General features: G+C 42.0%; 1 protein-coding gene and 1 non-coding gene across 6 annotated transcripts in view; one reads left to right on the forward strand and one right to left on the reverse strand.

The window, feature by feature from the left end:
- Nucleotides 1–584: 584 nt before the first annotated feature.
- Nucleotides 585–657, forward strand: TRNAE-CUC. The gene has a single exon. It is a non-coding gene; the product is annotated as a tRNA-Glu (tRNA).
- Nucleotides 658–1,585: 928 nt separating this feature from the next.
- RAF1 (Raf-1 proto-oncogene, serine/threonine kinase) overlaps nucleotides 1,586–17,634 on the reverse strand; it is a 38,125-nt gene continuing 22,076 nt past the window's right edge. For 4 of the 5 annotated variants that reach the window (XM_039383408.1, XM_039383409.1, XM_027748477.2 and 1 more), the window contains 12 exons: nucleotides 17,181–17,279; nucleotides 15,605–15,758; nucleotides 12,253–12,280; nucleotides 12,034–12,161; nucleotides 10,961–11,078; nucleotides 10,364–10,448; nucleotides 9,182–9,358; nucleotides 7,872–7,918; nucleotides 6,304–6,422; nucleotides 5,113–5,244; nucleotides 3,528–3,662; nucleotides 1,586–2,626 (listed from right to left, as the gene is read on the reverse strand). In XM_039383408.1, coding sequence (XP_039239342.1) covers nucleotides 2,486–2,626; nucleotides 3,528–3,662; nucleotides 5,113–5,244; nucleotides 6,304–6,422; nucleotides 7,872–7,918; nucleotides 9,182–9,358; nucleotides 10,364–10,448; nucleotides 10,961–11,078; nucleotides 12,034–12,161; nucleotides 12,253–12,280; nucleotides 15,605–15,758; nucleotides 17,181–17,279 — 1,363 coding nt within the window. In that variant the 3' untranslated portion in view covers nucleotides 1,586–2,485. The remainder of the gene's footprint in view (nucleotides 2,627–3,527; nucleotides 3,663–5,112; nucleotides 5,245–6,303; nucleotides 6,423–7,871; nucleotides 7,919–9,181; nucleotides 9,359–10,363; nucleotides 10,449–10,960; nucleotides 11,079–12,033; nucleotides 12,162–12,252; nucleotides 12,281–15,604; nucleotides 15,759–17,180; nucleotides 17,280–17,634) is intronic. The other variant, XM_027748483.2, reaches the window with a different exon arrangement.

Raw genomic sequence — 17,634 nt, forward strand, 5'->3', positions numbered from 1 at the left:
AATAAAATACATCCAAAAAGTCAATGGAAAGGATGTTCTTTACCTTAAACAAGACATTCCTGATTGACTTTGCCCCGAGAGCAGTGACCTGAAATTAAGAAGGCAACTTGTCTTCCAAAGCTACCTGGGGACAACATAGACAGAAGTTTAAATTAAAGAGCAGTAAGATTTAAAAGGTCTGGAGTTTCTAAATTAGGAGCTTTCATTTAATTGGACATCAAGTGCTACTTAAAATAAGCCTATTTATCAAGTATATTTAAATGTTTTAAGAGTCACAGAATCTGTTAAAAATCAAGAGTTAATGGTTTCTTTTGGGAAATTAGAGCTAAAGTAAAAAGCAGCTCAAGCATTTCTGGTGGGTTTTTTCTTCCCCCTCTTTAAGCTTTTGATAATGAAGTTAAAATTACCGATAAATTACATTAGAGAGAGTTGCAGTTAAAATACCAAGAGTATTATTAAAACCCATGCAGAACCATTTGGAGCAGTTTCCCTCAAGTCTCAGTTTACTTTTTAGCAAGCAAAGTTTATGGTCACTCTAAGGATCAATATTCCACCTTTCTTGTTACATTATGGAATGTTCTAAGTCCCCTGGTGGTCTAGTGGTCAGGATGCGGCGCTCTCACCGCCGCGGCCCGGGTTCGATTCCCGGTCAGGGAACTCCTCCGGGCAGATGGAGCTCGTTCAGCCCTGTAAGGCCATCCATCTAAGAGAAGGTCACTCTAAACAAACCTACGTCCTGAGGACCTCGCTGCCACCGTCCGAGCTTGCTCAGCCCCAGGATTAAAGGGTGGGCTCAGTTCAGCAAACACTGTGTCTCACCTAAAAAATCCACTGCGCAGGCTCGAAGGGTAAAAGCCCTTTCCCAAAATCTTTGTTCGCAAAGACTGGCCACATAAGTCCAGACAGTGTAGATATTATTTCTAAGTCTGTGTCTGGCTCAAGTCCCACTTTCAGAAGCACTTTGTGGGGTTTTGCTGCTGCACACAAGAACCTGCAGTGTCTGTCTGGTCATTACAGAGAAGAGCTGGACACAGCAGCTGTCCCCACTGACACCATTTGGGGTGGAGGTGACAGCCTCTGAGTCACCACTCACTGCTCCTGCTCAGACAGGGCCCCCACTCCCCTGTGCACACGGAGAAAGGCAAAATCCCAAACTTCCATTCCAACCATCTGGGTTTCCATCCTTGCCCTAATAAACATATTTAAACAGAGTGCTATTTTAAAAAAACCCAATTTTTAGATTAAAGCACCTATTTCTGTCATCCAGGGAGTTCAGCCAAGACAAAACCCTCATTTCCCCCTACAGAAACAAGAGAAAACAGCAAAACTGGTGCAGTGAAACAGCTTGAGAGGCATCAGTGTGGGTTTGAGTAGATGCTGCTGAAGGATTATTACAGTAAGAATTGTCCTGTCATGGGAGTGATGGGAAAGAGAGGTTGTTGTATCAAGTGTGTTTTTACTTGCACTATTACCTGTCATAGTAACTCTCTTAAAAAGTACTCAGAATATCATTTTCTGAGTTTTCCAAGTCTAGATGTAGCAGTCAGAACTATGGAGTAGTGCATTAAATGATGACATGGAATCATACACCTAAAATTTAATTTATTTTATTAAAATAAGATAATCAGAGGAACCTTGGCTTACAATAAATGCATTTTCTCAGGAGCAATAAAAACAAAATTAAACCCCAAATCAGCAAGAAAAACTGTATATGCTCAGTTTCCTCTTGATAGTGCATCTCTTGCACGACAGCTTCCGATGGGATGCAGACGGATAATGTCCCTCAGCCTTTGCCAGCCCCAAGGCTGTGCTTCCACACTCTCCACCTCCTGGGCTGCAGGGACCTTAGTACCAAAGTCAGCTGTGAGGCTTCTCAGGATGACCATGACTGGCTGCTTCCTTCTCTGAGCAGGACAATTCAGAACAGATTCCATTCTTTTGCAAGAGTTTTTCTTCTATGTGCAAAACTATTGCAAAACTATTTCGTGTTGAATTAGCATTTTAACTTATTTCATTGGCTTGATGAAGCTCTTAGGGCAGGAGCTGATTTCCAGAGTTATTTCCTCTTCCCTCAGTCTTGTTTGCAGACCCATTGCAGGCACAGCTCCCCCACCTCGAGGTGGCACGTGGCATGGGGCAATCAGAGCACCACGACCTTGTCCTCAGAGCCACCCTGGCTGTGGAAAACACCCCCTCAGCACAGATCCAGCCTGTCCAGAACCACTGCCAAAGGAACATCATCTGCTTCCAGGCGTGGGCAAAGTAAGGCTCAAGTGCATCTATTAAAAAACCAGTAATAGATCTCTTGATCTGCAGTCTGTCCCTGCCCAGGGCACGGCAGGGCAGGCCGGGAGGGCTGAGCACGGATCCTTAGCAGCTTGCTGGGACGAGGGGACCAGGGATCCCTCTGGCACTGGTCTGGGCACGAGGCACGGAGAGCACAAGTGTCCCTGTGTGCCTGTCCCCGAGCGGGGCAGGGGCAGGCCTAGAAGACGGGCAGCTTGGAGGAGGTGAGGGTGCAGGCGTTGATGTCCTCCGTGTGCGCCGCGCGGTGCAACGACGGCTCCGACGCGCTGCGGTTGATCTTGGGCAGGGAGTGCTGCAGCAGCTCGATGGACGACAGGATCTGGGGGAACACACCCAGTTAGGGGCTGCTCAGAGAGGCAGCTCTGCCTAGGTCAGTCTTAAACCTTCATTCATCCCTTCATTCAGTTCCTTTCCAACTCCATTCAGTTCTGGCTTTAAGCTTATCTTGCAGAGCAGCCAACGTGCTCTGTGGGCACTGAACACAACCCTGCAGCTGCAATAACCCACCTCTACCAGCCAGGCTGTGCTCTGAGGAGCCTCAGGGAGGGTCAGAGGGTGGGAAGGGGTTTTCCATTAGTTCTCAGTCAATTCACAAGCATCTGTGCGATCCCAGCAGAGTAACAGGGAAAGAACTGCATTTTCTGCCTGACAGTCTGTTTGCAAAGAACTGTTGGAAAGAACTTTTTAAACAAGCTGTTTAAAACAGCAAGAAGTTCTTTTTCCAAAATCTGCTGATATTTAATTCCAGCTATTTAATAAGAAAGCACCTTCCCCATCCTCATAGTGACAGAAAAAGGTAAAGTATCCCTTGTAAAAATACCAAAAATTGCTACATGAATTTCCATCCCCCAGTGGATTTTGTTTGCTTGTTTTTAGTTGTGGGGAAGGAAAGGAGGAGTTGTCTCTCATTTCCCTCAAACCTACACTAAAATAAAATGTATACAGAGAAACAGATTTGATTTTAATTGTGTTAGGGTGGGTTTTTGCTTCTCTCTAAAGTGGGTCACCTGGCACAGCCTCAGCTTCATGAGTCACGATTTTTCGTGACCTTTGCAGAACCAAAATACCAACTGCCAAAGGAGCTGGGTTATGAACAAAGGCAAAAATAAGAACCAAGCTGCACTTCATGTAACCCAAACCTTTCACCTGAGCAGATTCTTTTGTGTGCTAATGGCTATTTATACAATACCCTGAAACTCCTGTGCACAAAACACACTTACCTGTGGAAACAGAGGTCGTTCTTCCCTAACCTTCTTCAAGCAATCTGCTACAAGCCTCTTCATTGCTTTGGGGCAGTTCTTGTACAGTTTACTGAGGTCTGGGGAAGCATAACCTCGGCCAACCATGAAAATGATCTGCAGAACAACAAGGAAGCAGCACAAACCAAAGTCAGGGAAGTGGTTTCACTGGTGGTGATTAAATCTGAGTACCAAAGGACAGCCCAGAGCCCTGCAGATTGTCCCAGTGAGTTAACCAGGCTGATGGTCCCGCTGTGTGCAGGGTAGGATGGGGCTGCACCAGGAATGCTGGGCTTTGGAAGGCTCAGCAGGAGAAGGAGCTGTTGGTGCTCCATGACATGGACATGGGAGCTCCTTCTGCTGAGTCTACAGTGACAACCTGATGTTCAGGGATCTCTGAATCACAGAACCATTCAGGTTGGAAAAGACCTCCAAGATCGTAAAGTCCAACCTTAAAGTCATGTTGTAAAAGGAGCTGCCTGCCAGTTGCAAGAGATCATCAGAACTAATCACAACTAATGCAGCAAAAAAGGAAATGGACTGTTTTGAGACAAACAATAAAAGATGTTATTAGTGTTGGAAAATATTTATTCTGTTTTAATCCAGGTTAATATGGTCATTGTTTAGGATTTTCATCCTAAATAATGTCTTTGTGTTCTTCTCCTGGAAATATTCTGTCCCTCCTGAAAACTTATGTGAGGGTCAGCTGCTGCATGTTTTGCAACAGTGATGGTTATTGAAACTTGCATATAATTTCAATATCATGAATTAAAGCATATTCCAATGGCCCAGTTTGTAGACAACCTTAAAATAAGAAACAACTTCCTTAGCTTAACAGAAGTGGCCTCTTCTACTTACAACACTGACTGTGAATTATTACAGATTATAAGAGTCACTAATAGAGGCTAAAATCTAGTTGTTTGCCCCCATAATCTCCATACACACACACTTCTCATTAGAAGATCTTAATTTTATAAAAAGCAACCAAAACCACAAACCACAACTGAGGATCATCAAAACAGCTCCCAAAGATCCCACAGTTCCTGCCCTGCAGCATTGGCTCTGCACTGGCTAAGCCAGGAGAAGTGTTCATGGGAAGAGAACAGTTGGGGGTTCTGGCCTCAGTGTGCTTCTTTACCATTATTGGTTGGGTGACTACAGCCCAGGAAAGACTAAATCACACCAACGTTCCATATTTAAAGGTCTGACAATAGGCACTATTTTTTTGCCTTAGTAAAAAGCACAGAATCCAACATACAAGAACAACATTTTTAACATCAAAAGGGAAAGTTCACGTAAATGCAAATGTATAAACCAAGATTTTACTGAGGTACCTAAAGCTTTAACCTGTGAATAAATTCACAGGGCACTTACAATGTTTATAAAAAACAATTTTTTTCCGTTGAGTAACTGTCCCTGTCAATACTGAATCAACATTCAGTAACACAGATTTGCTGCTGAAACAAAGCAGGTTATAAATAACATTTCAATTGTTTTGCATTTGTGTTTATCCTGCGAAATGTGCAATACCCAGAAATCAAATGCTGTGTCCCAGTGTGTTCCTCACCTGATCTCGGTTGTTTATGTGGGAGTAGGGCAGCTCTCCTGTCATCAGCTCATATAACACTATTCCATAGGAGTAGACATCTGACTGGAAGCTGAAGGGGTTGCTGTCCTGCATCCGGATCACCTCGGGGGCCTGGGCAGGGAACAAACACAGCAGGAGGGGGTTAAACACTGAGGGCACACGAGCAAGGCTCTGGCTGAGCGGGCACTGTGCCATCAAAAGGTCAGTGCTGGGGCTCAGAGAGCTGAGCCTGAGACTTTATCCATCAGTTCTTAAACAGGTATCCCTGTTAAAGGGGGAAAACACACAATCCCAATACAGACTTGGTATTTTATAACATCCGTATCAAAACATTTTCATGAAAGCCAAGTAGGAAACAGCCCAGACTGAAGAGCAGGGAAGAGCTGCAGGAGCACTGCAGCACCTTTGCAAAACACAGCACAATTATGAAGCTGAACAGCTTAAAGGAAACAACTTTGAATGACTGAACAAAACCAGAGAGAAACAATCCAAATAACTTTCCCATTGACTGAGACTTTTTTCCCCTAATGAAGTCCCCCAGAATTACTGAGCAAAGCACTGAAGTACAACAGCACAACAAAACCCCAGTAAGGGATCAGAGCAACCTGCAAGGAAACGGAAACAACCTCCCCTTCTATGTGATGACAGCTCAGCAAAGATGGGCTACAAATGATTAAAATGGGAAAAAACCTGCAAAGAACAAATATGCAGGGTTTTTTCCCCAAGATCTGTTTCAGGTATCCACTGGGTTAGTTTTAAATCCTTTTACTGAAAGCTGTAAAAAAATTTGGCTTTCTGTAATAAGTTTCTAAAAGAAAAAATTTCTGCTCTTGTAACTTGGTTTCAGGTGTTGTGTGTATTTTACAAAGCACAAACCAATCCTGGCCAAGCATCCTGATGTTTTTAAAGGACACTTCCTGGCACACTGACAGCCCTAAGTATTTAAATACCTCCAACACTCCAGAGGAGAAACCTCAGGTGCCTGGTGTCCCTTTGCACAGTGAACACTCCAGCACTCCGTGCTTCAATCTTAACTCAACCTACAACTGCAAGGAGAGTCTCCACAGTACTCAGAGCACGTTCATTGAGGTTTAAGGTGTCAAACAGTGTGCAGCTGCCAGAACACAAGAGGCCCAAAGGCAGGGTTGGAGCAGGGCAGGGCTGGCTCACCATCCACAGGATGGAGCCCGTGGGCTGCTCCACCTGCTGGGATCCGCTCCAGCGCGACTTCACCGTGGCCAGCCCGAAGTCTCCGATCTTCACTGTGAGGCCTTCGTGCAGAAATATATCTAAAGACTTGTTAAAGAAACTCTGCAAAACTGAGGAAACCACTCTGGATTTTCTGACGTGGCTACAAAGTGTCTGCTGATCACAAACACGAGCCGCTATCCAAGAATATTGCTGATTGTTTTATTTAAACCTGCTGCAAGCTCTATCTTCAACACAGGAAAAGCAGTTTATGGCATCCATATTTACAAAGTTAACATTTAAGACTAAACCAGACCAGATGTTTCAGCATTATTTGTACATCTATCCTTATGGTGAGTTAGGACAGAAATCAACAATGCTAATTACCATCAATGCCTGCAGGTACCTAAATACTGAACTGGTGTCACAAGACACAAAAGGAAACAGCACAGAGGTCTCACAACTCAAAAAAAACACCCCTAAACCAAACAAACAAAAAACCAAACAAACCTACGAGTAGAAGTAAATATAAAATAAATCTATTTACATAAAGCTCTCTGGCAGATCTCCTGAGATTTAACCATAGTGTAGCTATTTTAACTGGAAATATTCTGTACTACTTGTAATTATCTCCTTAACAGATCTGCCTATTATGATTGATAGCCAGCACTTTCTTTGCTGGGGTTATTTTAAAATATCATTTAACAATTTCACTTAGGAATGTTTTAAGTTCAAAGAGATGATTCGGAAATATAAACATGACTGACTCTAATTTCCATGTCAGAAGCAGAGCTGATTTATTTCACAAAAATCATTATCAGGAATCACGAACTCCTGACTTCCTATACACTGACATGATTCTATTTCTAGTTTAACTGAAAATGGGAATCCCCATTATGGAACTACTGAATTTGGCATATTTTTTTTATGATGACATTTTCAAAACATCCTGTTCAGATTTTATGGAAGGAAGCCACAATTCCTGCTGTTCCTGGCAACTCCAAAAGCAGGCACTTTCAAAGGCAAAAGACATCAGTTCACAACATTTTTACTCCACATGCATTACTAAATCTGTATTTTTGCACAAAATATAGTGGTAAAAGGCTGCCTTTTCTTGAGTTTAAAGTAAGATTTTTGGCTTCATTTCTGGCAGTCACATGAGGTGTTCTAAATATATTAAAATACATGAGAAACAGTCCCAAGCCCCACATGTGCACACACAGATCAGCAGGCACTGCTCCCATCAAGGGAAGATGCAGCCTGTCCCAGGGTACCAGACAATTGCACGAACACCATTTAACTAAAACAAGACGCTTTGGGAGCCCAACTGTTGCACATCTTTACCCCAAGAGTATGAAAAGCAAGCACATGTGTCCTATGGAAGTCCTCCCTAAAAAGCAGCTTCTTGCTCATCGGTAGGAATTGCTCATTATTTTATATATATATATATATATATATATATTTATGACACAGCTATTTCAACCCCCCCAAAAGCTCCATTACCAATAAATCACCCTCCCACTGAAGGCAGGACCATTAAGAAAGGATACTATTGGATTTCATGTCTCTGTGGATGATGTTCTTTGCATGTAAATAGCTGTGAAGGAAAAGCAGAGCAGTGTCATTCCCAAAGCTGCTCCCAAACAGCCTTTCCACGGACCCCCAGCACCCAGGGCAGTTCATGGCACACTCAACCACTGCTCACCCCTCTGGCCTGAGTCCAGGGACAGGATGAGGGCACTTCTGGTCACCAGGAGGAGACTCTAAACAATGAGCTGAATGCAGGACAGCACCTCGGGCACAGGGATGGCATCACTCACACTCATCCTGCAGAACTGGGGCTGGCCTCCTGTGCAGGAAATCCGTCCCCTGTGCTAAGGGCACTGTTCACAAACCCTCTCCATTTACATGTCCCCAGTTTGCTGGGGGTCTGACTGGAAACCTGGGTCCTGATGCACAAAATGGATGAGCACTGACAGCACCTTGTGTGCTCCCAGCATCAGAACAAGTGCTGGCAGAGCAGTGAGGTGGGGCCTCAGTCAACTCAGACATCTGCAGGATGTATCTCAGCGAGTCCTGGAGCTGCAGAGTAGGAACAGCCACTCCCTCATCCCACAGAACTACCAGCAGGATGAATTAGTGGTTGTCAAACACTGCAATGTTACAGCAACAGGGGGAATTAAAAAACCCCTTAATTGTATATTTAGAACAGGATCTTATTTAGTGTGTTATAACAACCTCAAGCCATACAAGATAAAATACAGAAGAGGTGACTGATAAGTGACATGAACTGAGCTGGGTTTGTTCAGCCTGGAGAAGAGAAGGCTCTGGGAAGACCTCACGGGTCCTTCCAGGACCTGAAGGGAGCTTATAAAAAGGAGGAAGGGGGATTTCTATGGGCAGACAGCGACAGGACAAGGAGAAATGGCTTCTAACTGCCAGAGGGCAGGGATAGATGGGATATTAGAAAGGAATTCTTCCCTGTGAGGGTGGGGAGGCCCTGGCACAGGTTGCCCAGAGAAGCTGTGGCTGCCCCATCCCTGGAAGTGTCCAAGGCCAGGTTGGATGAACTTGGAGCAACCTGGACTGGTGGAAGGTGTCCCTGCCCATGGCAGGGGGTGGAATGAGATGGGCTTTAAGGTCCCTTCCCACCCAACCCATTCCCTGACCCTGTGATCTGAAGAATCCCCAGGGACAAATGACTGAACAGCAGCACAGCTCCCCCAACAGTGCTGAGCTGAGGCTGCACAGCCCGTTCTGCCCCATTCCTATTTCAGCACAGCCTCCCCATGCCAGGGTTTGAGGAAGGGAAGGCAAACCCCACTCCAAGGCCAAGGCCAGGCCTGTCCATCCCACTCACTCCATGCCCTGTGCTGTCTGCCGGGCGATGTCGATGAGCTGGAACATCTGGAACTTGGTCTCCTGGACGTGCAGGTGTTTGTACAAACTGCTGCCCTCGCACCACTGGGTCACGATGGCCAGGTTGTCCTTGGTCATGTAGCCCATGAAGAGCAAGATGTTCACGTGCCGAGTCTTCCTAACAGAAAGGAGCAGACAGGGAAATCAGTGTCTCCATAAAAAACGTGTTCAAAGGCCCTTAAAAGTGGATTCCTGGCTGAAGGAACGTATTTCAGCTTTGAAGGCCAAAAAACATGAGTTTCCTGCAAAATTTTTCCAAGCTGGATATGTGACTAAAGTTTGGTTTTACAAATAATAAAAATACGCCAGGGTTGCCAATTTATATTTTTTTAATAAAATCAGCTGGTTTTTTGGTTAAAATTTTAGTTAAAATACTGCTTTTTAGTTCCACAGAAGTTATATATAATCAACATTTAAGGAAAAGACGTCATGAAGATTTCAGTGTTTTGAAATCAATGACCAACATTCACGTTTGCAAGTGGTATTAGAAAGAGTTACTGGAACAACAGAATCATCCTGAAAGCTGTGCAAGAGTGACAACTTTAGAGAGAAAAATTAATGTCAAGAGGAAACTAAAGGGTCTATATAAACTGAAGGAATTATCAGATGAGAAGATGGTTTTTATGTATCTAAAGAATTCAGTTTCAGGAGGAACATCACAGATAGTTATTCAAACACTAAAAAAACCAGTATTTCAAAGCAAAAAGCTCTCAGATCAAAGTACATGTTTAAGCATTAAAAAAAAAAAGTCTTTTGCTGCAATTTTAAAAGTATCAAGTATGAGTTCAAGTCCTCTGATGGTGAGAATTATGGCAGAATTTATTAATCCTCACCTTTTCCTGCCCGAGGTGACCTGAACAATTCTGGGTGTTTGCACTACTGAGGTGAAAACACAACTTTCAGAAGCAGCAAAGAACCCCTGAAAGCCTCTGAGCTGTGATTGTGTCTCACAGCTCCACAGCAACAGTCAGAATTGTCAATATAAATGTTTTCGTTTTTCTCTGGAGATCTGCTTTTTGTATCTATCAAACACAGAATATTGGGCAAAAAGGCTTAAAGGAGGGGTGGGAATCAAACACAGAGCCTTGGAATAAAGGAGTTTAGCAGTGAAACCCCAACTCACCTCAGCACAGCCACTTCATTTCTGAAAGCCTGGAACTGCTCTGGGGTTGGATCTACCACCTTTAGTATCTTCACTGCTACATCCCCTGAAAATACATTGACCATAAAAGTTACTAAAAATGCAGCTTTTTTTTCTTCTCCTCTCCAAAATAACAGTAATATGCAGTGTAATTAAAACTCCTAATTTGTGTACAATACACCTCTACTAATTTGCATGTAAATCAACATTTTGCTATCCAACTTCAGCATTTTTATAATTAACTTTAAATATTAAAATGTCTATATGTATATATATACATAACCTTTTTAACAAAGCTTTATCTAAAAAGCAAACTTTCTAGACTTAGATACTACTCCATTTTGGAAGGGGAGGGATAAATCTTCTATCCGGGAAGAGCAGAAAAATCGTGAATGATAGAAATGTCTGATTAATGTCTGTTCTTTGCCTTAATTTCAGTGCTGCTACAGTAAGGAAGTTACTGTTTCTCACCCACTACCTGTGGTGCTAGAAAAGCGCAGAGCATCATTAAATTCTCTTTTTCAGGAGTGCTGTCCCACCACATCAACACTGTGAGACGGTGCCAAGTCAAGAACTCACCGTGCCATTTGCCTTTGTAAACTGTTCCAAAGGAACCTGACCCTATCCTGGTGGAAAGCATGACTTCACTGGCTTCTATTTCCCAGTAATAACTGGAATCTCTCTGTCCACGAGGCCTCTGGAACAAAAATTGACACGGTTTTTACTCTTACCTTTTAATCAAATGTATTACATATACACACAAAAAATATGACCTGAAACCTTGAGGGTTTTGTCCTGCAATCTGGACTTTTCTTTTTCTCCTCATCCAGTTTCTTGGATGGCTTGAACTGCTTTAAAAAGTTATCCTCAGCTCTGCCCTAGAAACTTAAACCCTAATCTTAGATCTTAAGAAGAACAAATATTTTACAATCAACTATTTAAAGCCATTTGAAATACTTAAGAATCTTACTGGCTTCTTCAAAATTCTAAAATTCTGGAACTCTTTATGTGTTTAAAAGGAATAAAACAAAAAGATGAGAGTGAAATGTCAGATGTCCAAGTGAGTAACAACTGTTGAGTCCCACTTAGCAACTGTACTTGCATTTTGAAAAAAATATAACTAATTATTACTCTAACTATTCTTTCTCCCCCCTCCATCATCTAAGTTTAAATCAAACATTTGAGGGAAAACTTGCATTTTGCTAAAGCTATTTCTCCCTGAGCCATTCTGACTAACTTGCCATGAAAATGAAGGCACTATTAATATCCACTTTCTACGGAAGCTATGGCAACACAGGGATAATAGTGATAATAAGGCTAACCTTAAACATACTAAAAATAATAAAAAAGATGCAACCTCTGAAGATTTAAAAGGTAATCCTTGAATCTGCACTGGAAAACAATTTCACACTACTATCTGAAATTCATTTTCAATGCAGAACACTCAGTTCTGAGCATTTATAACCCAACACAATAGTGATCGTTCCCAAATTAGTTCAAATTATATTGCTACTACATACACAGTGCAGAGCAATCCAACACTACCAGCAGCTTTTAATGCCTTTTAAGAGCAGAAATTTATCCCAACACACCCCTACTCCCAGCCTAATCTAACTTTTTTTTTAAATTAAAACAAATATTACCACCCTTACAATTTTGTTCTTTTCTTGTGTATTAGATCCAGCAGCTCTCTCTCTTTGGGCTGGGACTGGGGTTTTAGGCTGAGACCAGCCAGTTGGGCTCATATTGTTAGGACTTCCAGACAGAGCAGAGGGTGAGGCTTAAATATGGAAACAAGAAAAATAATTCATGAACAAGAAAATAAACAATCAAAATAGTATTAGAAATTATTTAAGTTTTTGAAAACATACCTGATTCACTATGGCTTCGAATTGCATCCTAAAACAGGGAAGATGGATAATGAAGTTAATATACATCAGAGAGCACACAAAGGAACAAGCAGGAATGGTGTTGAAATTGGTTCTGCCAGTTTTGGTTGAGTGCAATATTGGCCAACACCCTCCTAAAGATGGGTGATTTCCTAGTTATAACAATCCTGTATGCTAAACCCATGCAATTTGTGAATTCTTACAAAACATGAAAAGAGTCACAGCATATTAAAGGGTATTACTACCAAAGAAGGAAAGTGGGAGGAAAACAAAGACACAGAACAAGAAGAACACCATCAATGCTGCCTGCATTCCCCCCCTGCACTTGGGACATGCTTGTGTCTGAGGGCTGGGACAGCTCCTGGGATGGCCTCTGTCTCCAGGGGACAAGTTCCCAAACAGGTTTTGGGTTACAAGTAGGAAAACTTAAAAAAAAAAAAAGGCCTAAAATATTCCAATTCAATATACATTTTAAAACATCTCTACTCTACTATTTCAACCCAAAAAAAAAAAAAAGGCTACAATTTGTGCCCTCATACAAAACCTCCTGGTTCCCAGGACATCTCCCCCAGGGTTCCAGTCTGGCATTTGAAAGCATGGGTTTGCACAGGGCACTTGTTGGTACAGTGTGACAGCTCTCACCTCATGCCACAGGCACAACACAACTCTACAGCCATGCACAAGGAAAACTAAGCTCTGACAAACAGGACTGCACAGCTTTTCTCACCTGCTAGGGATTATCCCAAAGAACATACAGGAAAGGTAAAATATCCAGGGACTGTATAAGTACAAAGCAAGAACATGCACTACAGAAATGTTAAATACTGTCAGAGTTAACAGAAGTCAATTCAAACTAACTAGTTAGTAGAATAATAAATGTAAGATTTCATAGAAGGACAGAACAAGCCTACATTCCACTGTACAGTTTCAAATTAAGATTATCCTTAGCAAAGATTCATTTATGAAATGCATAATTTTAGCCAATTGGTTGCATTCTCCCAGGTTTGACTATGCACAGTATTCCTGCACTCAACACCTGAGTGGATTAAAATCTGCATAAACTATCAATGAACTCTTGCAATTATTACTTTGTCCATTTGAAGGACAATAAAAACCTCTCAGAACCTGAATTAATAACAGGTGGTGGGTTTTGTACATCAGCCTGAGAACGTAACTGCTTTAAATTAAGCTGGCTAAAGAATAACTAAAGAATTTTCAACTGTTCTCATACTTATGTATACTTAATTCTTACTTTAAAAAAGTATTTTGAACTTCAACTCTGATTTGAATATTTTCTTCTTTGCTTATGAATCCAACAGCAAATGAAGCAAACCCACTTTCTTGGAGTTGTTCTCCCAAAACAAATAACACCATACACAGTGCTGTAGTCTGTCAACTTTACTTTCATGTGAAATAAAAACGGTACCTGTTCTTAGTCTAAGGGCTCTGTATAGTTATAGTCAGTATAAATAGTTTCCAGAAGGAAAAAGCCACACAACAGATGTGTTTGAGAAGGTTCTGCTTTAAGGGCTGTGTGACCAAAGGCATCTCTAATCCAAGGCTCCTCCAATTCACAGTGCTCTGAATCCACTCAGCTCAACAGAAAGGAAGCTCTTCCATCAGTTTGCCTCTTCCAATTAGTGTCCTCAATATTTAGGTATAAACATGCTACAAAGGTTTCCATCCAATCAGCTCCACTGATTAAACACTTCACGTGGACACTGCCATGGCTTACGAGTTATAGCAATCCTGTTAATCACAAGAAAACAAAAGGCACCAAGAAAATACCTACTCTTCCCCTCAAACAAAACCGTCTGCACCAGGAACTGGGAGAAGCATTCAGGCTGTTATTCTAGGCCAACATGGTAAGAGATAAAAGAAAAGAACAGAGGAAGTATAAAAAATAATTTTAAAATGTTAGGTTACAGTAAAGAAAAAGCAACCTAATTTGGTTGATAAATGGTAAGTAAGTGCAGTAAAATTTTCAAATAAGTATTCCTGCTCAAATCAAAGTTCACTAACACCTGCCTCTGGTAAACCACCTTAAGGTGATCTTTCTCCTGACATACTAAAAGGTCTCTACTCCCTTTTTCCTGCATTGCTCTGGGACCCTTTTAAAGCCTTTTGGAAAAGCCTTTAAGACACACCAAGTGTTTTTACTCAATCCCTATGATAACGTGAAGAGCCAGAACAGAAAGCATTTCTGTCTTTACTGCTCTGATAACGAATAAAGAAAGCAATGTCTCCTTGAAGCCCCATCACTCTGCAAAGGTAATTCATCTCTCTTTGAGTGCTCCATCATGTTTGGTGCCACCACAGATGGTCAGCAGGGTTCTGAAGCACTGAAAAAGGTTGTGAGCCTAAGGAAACCCCAGAGAAAGGGGCCACAAAGCTTCCAACCACAAACACTTCCTGGGGCTGTAGGGCACTGTCCCTCCCTCCCGAAGGGCCACAGGAATTCTGCAGCACACTTCAGCCTTCACATGCCACAGAGGGCTCTGAACTAGCAGCTGAAGATGCACCTGAACTCCACAGTCAAAGGCTTTTGCTTGGCCTGAAGAGTTTTTGAACCACTCCAGAGGAAGAAACTACCAAACAGTGCTCTGTCTGAGGTCCTGCAGCTCAGCATTCCCTTCTGCCAGCCTTTCCTGCACACCACACCCTCATTTTGTCAGGGTTATCACAAAGCAAAATTAAACAAAACCCCAACCACTTTAGGCCTGACTTCAAAGAGTTGTCCCTCACTACTGCCAGTCCAAGGTAGGAAAATAAAAGAAAAAGGTGCTTGAAGCAAGTAACAGCAGAAGTACCCTGAGATAAGCTGGCTTTAGCCCACAAACCCAGAATCACTGTTATCCTACAGGGATAACACAAAGCATATCACCAGTAGGCTTTGACTTGAGTATTCCAAGTCGAAGAACTACACCCAGATTTACAGCACCTGTAGTCTGACCTAAAACAAACACCAACCCCACAACAAACCCAGACTTTTAAGTTTGAAAGAACATTTTTAGACATGCCTAACAGGCATTTCTTCAGCAAAGCTGAGCTTATTTTCTCTTCAGATCTGGAAAACTCAATTGTTAAGCTCCACCACATCCTGACATACACCAAAAATCTGCCTATCAGTTCAGCAAAGTTGATAGACTGCAAGAATGAATTATTAACTTTCTATGCAGATGTGTCACCTATACTGTACATCACTCGGCCAACTAAGGCCAACAGTAAGCTAATGACAGAAAGCAAAGAAGAAAACCCAATCGGTGACTTATTAGATGGCCACTCAGAGTTTTAGTTTAACTTTATGCTACTTGCTCCCTCCTCCCAGGATTACCTCAATTATCCTGCTGTCTACAGGCATTGTAGTGCTGACCATGTGGACATTTGGTGTGGATGTGGATCGCTGTCTTTGAGACAGAGAGCCCTCAGAGGAAGGATGGGAGGTGTTGAATGTGAAGGCATGAGGTGTAGAATACCTGTGCTGGGAACTGAGGAGAGAGAGAGAAAGGGAAAGTTGTGGTTATTTTTTTCCCCACTAGCAATTGAAAAACACTGTTCAGTGTAACCTATCCAAAAGCAATATACACAGAATTCCAATCAGAGAAAAAGCTGGGACTTTCACACCAACTACACTGTCTGGTCAGCTGAATCATTCCCAGTTTAACTTTGGAAATAAACTGAAAAACCTCAAAGTTCTTGACAGCTCACATACAAACACTAGTGTGTTTAACATAAGACTGTTTCTGCCATTACGAATTTTGCCACAGTTCACCTCAATCCCCATCAAATCACATTTAATGTGCTGACAAAATACTGGCTCTGATAGATGCATTCAGGGCTGTAAAACTTATACAAACTGCTCATTTCAAGCCTGTTGAATGTACAGCTTGAGAGCTAAGCCCTGAATTTGTCAAGGCTTGCAAGACTGTTCAATGCTTTGCTCAGAACAGTCAGCAAGGAAGTCATGAAACTCAACACCAGCTAAAAGGAGGCCAACACAAAAATCCAGTTCCACAGAAAGTTATAAATCACAGTTAAGGTCACTCAAACCATATTGATCCCAAAACACACATGTATCTTAACTGAAATCAGCCAGTCTTCACAAAAAAGCTTAAAAACATCTATCAAATTAGTAAGTCATTGTTTAACAACAGCAGAAATAGAATGAGATGGCAAAGATCAATTCTGATGGAGTTCCCACTAAAATAAAGAAAGAAATACATAGAACCATTTGCAAGTCAACTATGTGCTTTGTGCCTCATTCCTGAATAGGCCAAGATTTTTCAAAGAGATGCAGAAAAAACAAAAGCTGGCCTGCTCTCTTCAGCCTCTAGAATTTCAAGGAAAAGAATACAGGCACAAGTTAGGATCAGGAGACAGGCCCCTTGGAAAGGAATGCATGTTTTATTTTAGCATTTAAAACTACAAGAATGTTCTCTTGAGGCATCAAAATTTTCTTTAGGAGGAGCAATTTTCAGGTCTCACTGTTCTCTCTTTAAACTCCTATCATCACAACATCACAGCATTATTTTAATGTATGCAAATCATCCAGCACGACACAAACCCCTGATGCACCGTACTGCCTGATCGGATAAAATAAAATTCATTCACAAAAATACCAAAAGGGAGCCTTGAATTTTCTTAGGCAGAAAAACAAAGGTCTCCAAAAACCCTTCCTTACAATTTTAAGACAGAAAATTAAAAATATAAAATCTCAAATCAATGGTCTGCTTGAATTCAAGAACAAGAAAGGACACTGCATATTATCTGTGAGGAAGTGGTGTTGCCACCCTGCACATTCATCCCAACCTTCTGCTTTTGAGGAGTTGGGGGTCTTTTGTTGGTTTTGACTGTTTGTTTTGAAACAAGTGTATTTCCCAAAGCAGAAATGACAGGCAATACTATCTTACCTAACAGGTAGCCGGGAGACAGACTCCCGCATCCGCCTCATTGTCAAGGGAGGTAGTGCAGGGACACCACTGTCACTGATATTTGAATTTGGGAACAATCTGAAATATCAACAAAAACAATTACAACTTCAACTGCTACACTACCTCCTGTACAATGCTCTTTGAAGCTCTAATTTCAAAGGGCTGTTTCTCTGCAGCATAATGAACTTCATGAACACATTCCTGTTTTTGCATCGTGTTTTCCCCCTGTCTGTGGTACGACTAAAACCTCTGCCTTCAGACTCCAAAAGACAATGTCCATGTGTTCCTTCTAAACTTCAGAGACTTCAGATTTTCCTGAAAGAGTATTTGACCCATGTTTTTCAAGTTCCATTAAACCCAGGTAGCACCAAGTCATCCTACGCTCTAATAACTGGTCAGCATGAGAAAATGCATAACTGCATGAGCAAGTTCA

Source organism: Pipra filicauda, unplaced genomic scaffold (genome assembly GCF_003945595.2).
Source record: "Pipra filicauda isolate LSUMZ 115617 unplaced genomic scaffold, ASM394559v2 scaffold309_size868695_pilon, whole genome shotgun sequence".
Taxonomy (NCBI): domain Eukaryota; kingdom Metazoa; phylum Chordata; class Aves; order Passeriformes; family Pipridae; genus Pipra; species Pipra filicauda.